We start from the raw sequence: 8,521 nt of genomic DNA, 5'->3' as shown, positions 1-8,521 counted from the left end.
AAAACGAGAGAAAGTTACAGTCTCTGAAACTCAGAGGGCCAGTTCTGCCCTATCCAATAGGGTGACTGTGAATCTGCATTGACTCGATGGCAGTAAGCTTAATTTGATTTTGTCATCCTCTATGCTTGTGAAATAAATTATACATATTGCATCTGTGTGATAGAAATACACTACATAGTACACTACATAGTGGCACACTACAAATACACTACATCATAGTGTATTACTGTACATGTTTTCCAACATCACATTCAGTGATGTCATGTTAGCTTGAAAGGATCATGACAGCCGTATTTAAACTATGGAGAACAGCATACACCACATATTGCTAAACAGAACAATACAGAAAATAGTAATAGTTCAGTTGACACTTAACAGTATGTCATGTCTGTAGCCAATGCATTGTGAATTATGCAATAAATGAGGAAATATTGTTCCAAAATGTCCATTATTATCTGATTCAGCATTAGTAATTTTCTCCAAATAAGTTCATTTTCATTCTCTTTTATGCATACAAACATACCTTGAACATTTATAGTTTTTAAAAAAATAATTTTATTGGGGCTCATACAACTCATCACAGTCCATCCATCCATCCATCCATCCATGTGTCAAGGACATATATACATCTGTTGCTCTCGTCATTCTCAAAACATTTTCTTTCTACTTGAACCCTTGGTATCAGATTCTCATTTTTCCCCCTTCCTCACAAACCCTTGATAATTTATAAATTATTATTATTTTTTCATGTCTTATGCTTTCCAATGTCTCCCTTTACCCACTTTTTTGTTGTCCATCCCTCAGGGTGGGGGTTATATGTAGATCATTGTGATTGGTTCCCCCTTTCTCCCTCACCTCCCCCTTACCTTCCTGGTATCGCTAATCTCATTATTGGCCCTGAGGAGTTTATCTGTCCTGGATTCCCTGTGTTGTGAGCTCTTATCTGTACCAGTGTACATCCTGTGGTCTAGCCAGATTTGTAAGGTAGAATTGGGATCATGATAATGGGGGGAGGATGAAGCATTAAAGAACTAGAGGAAAGATGTATGTTTCATTGGTGCTATACTGCACCCTGACTAGCTCGTCTCCTCCCCGCTTCCCTTCTGTAAGGGGATGTCCAGTTGCCTACAGATGGGCTTTGGACCTCCATTCTACACTCCATCTCATTAACAATAATAAGATTTTTTTTTCTTTGATGCCTGATACCTGATCCCATTGACACCTCGTGATTGCACAGGCTGGTGTGCTTCTTCCATGTGGGCTTTGTTGCTTCTGAGCTAGATGGCTGCTTGTTTTTATCTTCAAGCCTTTAAGACCATGGGCACTATATCTTTTGATAGCCGGGCACCATCAGCTTTCTTCACCACATTTGCTTATGTACCCATTTGTCTTCAGCGATGGTATGGGGAGGTGAGCACACAATGATATGATTTTTTTGTTCTTTGATGCCTGATACCTGATCCCTTCGACACCTCGTGATCACACAGGCTGGTGTGCTTCTTCCATGTGGGCTTTGTTGTTTCTGATCTAGATGGCCAATTGTTTAGCTTCAAGTCTTTAAAACCCCAGACACTATATCTTTTGATAGCCGGGCACCATCAGCTTTCTTCACCACATATGCTTATGCACCCGCTTTGTCTTCAGCGATCATGTCAGTAAGGTGAGCATCATGGAATACCAGTTTAATAGAACAAAGTGTTCTTGCATTGAGGGAGTACTTGAGTAGAGGCCCAATGTCCATCTGCTACCTTAATACGAAACCTATAATTATATGCACATAGATTGGTTTCCCTATTGTTATATGTGAATATATTTACATCTGCACATGCCTGTATTTAGACCTCTGTAAATGCCCTTTGCCTCCTAGTTCTTTCCTCTATTTCCTTTTACTTTCCTTTTGTCCCACTATCATGTTCAGCCTTCATTTGTGTTTCAGTAAATCCTCTCGGTTACATTGCCCTTGATCAAGCCTACCAAGCCTCCTACACACACCTCACCATCGAATTTAGATCACTTGTTGTTCCCTTGTCCCTGGGTTTGTTAACATCCACTTCCTTTCCCCCACCTCCCCTTCTCCCATGTCCCCCCTGGAATCGTTGGTCTTTGGTTTTCTCCTCCAGCTTGTTTATCCCACCTATCTTATCTAGATAGCCCTACAGAGATAATAATGTGCACAAAAAACAAGACAGAGCAAAAACAAAGCAATAAAACAACAACAAAAACCAAGGACAAAAGAAAGAAAAGCCTGTAAATAGTTCAAGGTCTGTTAGTTGACTTTTAGGGGGTGTTTTCCAGTTGAGTCTGATGGCGTGGCACACCCTGGCCCCAAAGTCTATTTTTTGTACTTATTTATTTAATCATTTTATTAGGGGCTCATGCAACTCTTGTATTTTTTGTATTCTCTAGGGACTTCGTTGCTGGGCTCCCCTTGCTGTTCTGTTGCACACCCTTAGTGTTTTGCCTCGGTGTGGTGGGGTCAGATCGGGCACAGTTCCCGCACTGTGTCTCCAGTATTGTCCCCGTAGCACTATAGATCAGTGAGGGACATTGTGTCATAGTGGGGCTGGCCCTATGATCCTCTTTCTGCTTTGGCTGCTTTGAGCGGGAATATCCTCCTCAGGGCTTGGTAGGCCAGGATGTGCTCCACTCTCTCTTCCTCTCCCTTCATTTGCTCCTTTGTGCTCTGATTAGACATGTCCCTCTCCCTGAGCTGGAGCTTCAGTGCTGTCCTCTGAATTGAATTCTTCTGCGGGGATGGGACGCTGTCTACATAGTTGGGATTGGGGCCAGCTCCTCAGGACCTCAAACATTTATGTTTCTATACCTAGTTTTCTAAGCGCCTGGGTAGCATAGTGGGTTATGCATTGTGCTGCTAACCACAAGGTCAGCAGTTGGAAACCAGCAGCTGCTCCATGGGAGATAGATGGTGGCTTCCTATTCCCATCAAGTGTACTGTCTCAGAACCTCACAGGGGCAGTTCTCCCCTGTCCTATAGAGTTCACTGTGAGTAGGGAATCAACTTGATGGCAGTGAGCTTGGTTTTGAGTTTATATCTCTTAGCCCTTGGTAACCACTAATAAATTTATCTCTGGGCACTTGCCTATATTTTTCACGTAGTGGAATCTTACAGTCTCTTCAATTTCTCATTTACTTCACACAGTATAATTTTTCCAAGGTTCATCTATTTCATGTACTAGAATTTCATTTTTCTCTATGGTTGAGTAATATTCCATTTCATTTATCCATTTACTTGGATAAATGAGTGAGTGCTTATTGGCTTACCAAAAGGTTGGCAGTTCAAACCCCATTAGCTGCTCCAGTTTGTTTCAGCAAAGAGTAAATTCTTGAAAACTCTATGGTGCGGTTTTACTCTTTCCAGTATGGTCACCGTGTATCAAAATTTACTAGACAGCAACTGATATTTTGAGTTGGCAGTATCTGGAAGGCTTTTGGGACTGTCGGTGGAACAGTTTCTCCATTATTGGCCATCTAATCACATTATGGTGCATAATAATTCCAAAGAAGTTTCAGCATGACTTGAAATTTCCCATCTCCATGCCTAAACTTTCTTGGGTTTTATTCAGTGTTGACCAGCTCTGGTCTGGTAAGTCTGCTCTGGTCTGGTAAGTCTGATTTCATTAAAAACAAAAACACTTCTGGCAATTGTACAGTTTCATCTGTGCTATACAACACAGAAAATTCCTGAATTTTGTTAACTGTGTTACTGCTTTTTTGTGTCAGATTCTCCATATTGGGTTTACCTAGAACCAGAGATTCCTGTGTGGATAATAAAGTAATTCAGGGTCAAATAAAAACCTGTCTTCCCCTCTCATTCACAGGTCCGCAAGCACATCAATGATCTTTATGAAGATCTGCGGGATGGCCATAACCTGATTTCTCTGCTGGAGGTCCTCTCGGGCATCAAACTGGTGAGCCTCTCTCCTCCCAATAATAACCTCACCTTGGTGGCTCTTTTAGTGGTGCATCGGCTTAGCTTGTTGAGTGCTAGGGCAGTGGTCATCACTACTTAGTTACTACCTTGATAACTTGTTTGTAACCTCGATTACAAATGGCTGTAGGAAATTCCTGCATTTCTGAAAGTAAATCCTGCCTGATCATTCTTTTATTTTCTATGTTTGAGGGCTTACCTGTAGGCCTATTCTATATACATTTGAGCCAAGTGAAAACAGGTGGCTCATGTTCTCTCACTAGCACCATAGCATCATTTTTATTTAGAGAAGCCTAGGACTGGGTACTGCAAACATTTGTGAGGAAAGAAAGAGCTGAAGAGGTGCACATCTTGAGTAATCTGTGAAGCCTAGCCCACTTACTGCCCCTGGTGAATTCTTAGTCATTGTTTGTTGTGTTTAAAAGAACAGAATTTGGCAAGCTAGATTTTGGTTTCTTAAGTAATATTCAGCTCCTTTTAGGATTAGACTTGGCTTCCCCAGTGTCCTCTGTTTTGGCTTCTCATCTGTTTTGCCTTGCCATACTAGAAAACAAACATACACACACACACACACACACACACACTTTAAATTGACAGAAGCATTTCTGAGCACAGCCAAATATTAGCACATGGCAAATTCTAGTTCTTCCCTGGCCATCATTTATAATTTCATACTTAGAATTTTATTTTAATGGAATTAGGCTTTATGCACCAGTGCTCATAAAGTTGTACTACAACCAATATGCATGGTATAGTTGATAAATTCATAGTGATTTTTTAATTGAAAATTATTCCTTTTATTGACAATGCTTACAGAACAGGTTAAAACTGCTCTAGCCTACTTTCTATTCCTAACCTTTGGAAATCTACAGGTGTTTGTGGAGATACTCCTCATGAGATAGTATCTTTTCAACAAATACCATCCAGTTTTATTTCTTTCATATTTATTCTCATAATCTCTTCTACCTTAGTTTATTCATAATAACAGAAGATGGGCATAATGGAGCATTAAAGATATATTTCAACATTAGTATTGTGTAATCATCTGCTTTACCCTTGATTTTGTTTTGTATTGTTTTTGGAATTGGAGATATTTTTGCCTTGGATTTTCTTTTTTTAATGTTGCATTCATTTCCTTTCATTTTTGTGTTGTGAATTTCTTGTTCTTATTCCATCGTGTCTTTGTGTTGGCTGTTGGCCAAAGGAGCCAGCAGGGCTGAAGACCCTCCGACTGGTGAGCATGCCCTCCTGGCGTCACGCAAACAGCGAGGAGCAGGAGGAGGAAGATGATGATGATGTAGTAGGTCCTCCTGGGGTTGCCAGCTCAACAGCTGGCACTGCAGGGCCATCAGAGAATCTGAGGTCTCCCAAGTAGCCCAGTTACCAACTGGCTTCTTCCCTTTCCACTTGGGATTTTGGGTCCCAAAGAAAGTGGTTAAAACTAATTGTGCCTCTTACCACTGTTAGCTGATTCTGGAGAGAGAATTGTTTTTCTTATGAGAGTGGTTATTTGGAAGTGGCAAGACCTATTGTGACCTGGAGACCTGAAGCTTTCTGGTGGCCTTGCTGTGTTGTTTGAGTTGAGATTGCAGAATTGTGGAGGCTTAGTTGACAGCATGACAGTTAATTGCTCCTGGCTCCACACTCCAGATTAACTGTTACTCTCTCCACCGCTCTAGCCTCCAGGTTTCATGACTCACCTGTCATTTGTTTTCAAAGCAGCCTATTGTTTGTAAACCACTCACTGCATGGAGTTACAAGAATAAAAATTTAACCTGCATGTTTTAGGGTATTTCTTTTGGTGATGGGTGGGGGGGGATGGGACATTGGAGTAAAGATTAGATTGTGCAAGTATTTCATACTTGTTGAACCTAAATTATAGTTAATTGATCTTTCTCCAGAAAGAAGGAGTAAACAGCATCTCAGTTCCTTATGCTCCTAAAGTCATCCTTCCATCTTACTTATTCTTCCATTGCCTTAGACTCTCTAGTTTCCTGGCCCTAGCATTTCCTAGGTCCCTGGATGGTACAAATGGTTTACGCTTTGACCAAAGAGCCCTGGTGGCACACGGTCAAGTCCTTGGTCACTAACTGAAAGGTCAGCTCCAAATACACCCAGTAGCACCATGGGAGAAAGACTTGACACCGTGTTTTTATAAAAATGAGAGTTTAGAAAACCCAAAAGGGAAGTTCTGCTGTCATATGGGGGTCAGTATAAGTTTAAATTAGCTGGATGGCACCTAACAACAACAAACAACAGCCTAAAATAGTTCCTCTCCTCCCAGCAGTGTTGCAGATGAAAGGCCTGGAGATCTGCTCTCATAAAGATTACAGTTGAGCATTTATGCTTGTTAACACATGGCATCACCCTGAGTCATAACTGACACAATGACAGTAGATCTTTTGTTCATTTCCTTAAGCCCATTCACAGTTTATTTGAGATCACTGAAAAGAGGTCTTGTTGAAAAGATTGTTCTTAGACCTTTGATTTAGAAAGTTATTCTATGGTCCAGAGAGGGTTTGACGCTTGTATAGATTATCCTTATTTGGGAGTGTTGCTTAGCAGTGTTGATTGTGGAAGCCATAGAGCTCTTGTCTTTGTTCCCATCAAGCTCACATCCAGAATCAAATTCTACCTTGTGACTCTACAGAAGACTCTGTAGAGACGCTGTAGCACGGATCTAGTGCAGTAGTCACAGTGTGTATGTTTATGGGATGCATCTTGGTCAAGGCATGGGGGAGGATCTCTGAGAGCCTGTGTAACACAATGCAGGTTCTGCTCTGAATGAGTGTTTTATGTAAGGCTCCCATGCCTGGCTTCAACATGTATAATTCTTCTGGATCTTTCAGTCCTCAAAATGTAAAAGGTTTGTGTGGGTAAAATGGTATAGCTAAAAATTAACATTGCTTTTTCTGTTTGTAGCCCCGGGAGAAGGGCAGGATGCGTTTTCATAGGTTGCAGAATGTGCAGATTGCCCTAGACTTCTTGAAGAAGCAACAGGTAAGACCATTCTGTCATTTCCTCCATTCTGTCAAGGACTTTTGGCATTGGGGGCCTACTTAGGGATGTTCTCAGTAACTTTAGTAAGCCCCCAGTAAATGCTAAATCTGACTGACCCAATTCTGACTCACACTTTGCTAGTAAGCATTTATATTATGGCTGTACATCTCATTTGGTAGTTAGTCCTTCCGTAAAGGTTAGTTCTCTCTAAATTAGTCCTCTGCTCAAAGGAAGAGTGTTCACAGAGTAAAGCTGAAGATTAAGCCGTATGGATTTACTGTAGGTGAGGATCACAGTGAAGAAAAAAGATAAACTAGTCAAGAAGATGAAAAGAAAAGCGATAATGGAAGAGGCGAGGCACACACAATAGAAGACAAGATAGACGATGGGGACATGCTGAAATTACATCACTGATGCACATCAAAAGACTTCATCAGGAGAGTGAAATGAGAGCCCACATTGCGAAATTTTTTTTACCAATGACACATCGAACAAAGGGCTAATTACCAAAATATACAGAACTCTACAACAGCTCAATAAGAAAATAACAAGATTCCCAATTAAATGGGAAAAGAACATGAACAGACAGTTCACCAAAACTGAAGTACTGTACATATGACGTACAAAGATGAAGTAACAAACACATGGAAACGCTCATCATTACCAGCCTTCTGAAAGATGCAAATTAAAATCACACTGAGATATAACTTTACATCCGCAATGCTAACCCAAATTGAAAAAAAATAATAATAACAAATGCGAGAGAGGATGTAGAGAGATTGGAACTCATATGTGCTGTTGGCGGACTTGGAAATACATATAGCTACTGTGGAAAATGATATGGCAATACTTAAAGCAACTGGAAATTGAAATCTCCTATGATCCAGCAATACCCTAAAGAAATGAGAGACACAACACGAGCGGATGTATGTTCTCCTATATTCATAGCAGCACAGTTCACAATAGCACGAAAATGGAAGCAGCCCAAATGCCCATCAGTAGAATAATGAATAAAGAAAAGATGGTACATGCACACAATGGAATACTGTGCATCCCTAAAAAACAGCGATGAATCACCGAATGACAGGGAAGGACCTGGAAGCCTTTATGCTGAGTTAATTAAGTCAATCACAGAAAGACAAGTATTGTGTATGAGTCCACTACAGTAAGGAGAAACATCAATTAAACAAATCTTAGGGACCAAGTCCTGAACAAAAGGGGAGAAGGCTACCTACTGGCCATGAACCATATATCACCTCCCTTTTATGTACCTCACAAGAGCCACCTTGAAGGAAGAGACCTCATTATTTTGGGCCACTCCTTCAAGAGGGGAGAAATGGGAGAAGACCATCCACTTGAAGCTATACAACATCGAGACAAAGCTGGGACAAATCAGTGAGTCCCCATAGGAGTAGAAGGAGAACCTTTCCAGAAAATCAAGCCAAGACCTGGGGAGAGGAGCACCTGCATTTTGGAGGAGACATGGATAGTTCTGTTGGTGAGTATGGTGGGTGATTGGGGAAAAGTAACTTCACATCAGGAAAGGATGCTAAAAATGAGTGTAGGGAGCCT

The 8,521-nt window shown here is 41.0% G+C and overlaps 1 protein-coding gene across 1 annotated transcript in view; it reads left to right on the top strand.

Annotated features, from left to right (window-relative positions):
- MACF1 (microtubule actin crosslinking factor 1) overlaps positions 1 to 8,521 on the top strand; it is a 406,007-nt gene that overhangs the window by 174,006 nt on the left and 223,480 nt on the right. Inside the window, exons 3-4 of the mRNA XM_004704946.2 lie at positions 3,840 to 3,929; positions 6,872 to 6,949. Coding sequence (XP_004705003.1) covers positions 3,840 to 3,929; positions 6,872 to 6,949 — 168 coding nt within the window. The remainder of the gene's footprint in view (positions 1 to 3,839; positions 3,930 to 6,871; positions 6,950 to 8,521) is intronic.

This window comes from Echinops telfairi, unplaced genomic scaffold (genome assembly GCF_000313985.2).
Source record: "Echinops telfairi isolate 266 unplaced genomic scaffold, ASM31398v2 ScPeMD7_7457;HRSCAF=8495, whole genome shotgun sequence".
NCBI lineage: Eukaryota > Metazoa > Chordata > Mammalia > Afrosoricida > Tenrecidae > Echinops > Echinops telfairi.
This window is presented reverse-complemented; position numbering and strand designations above follow the sequence as displayed.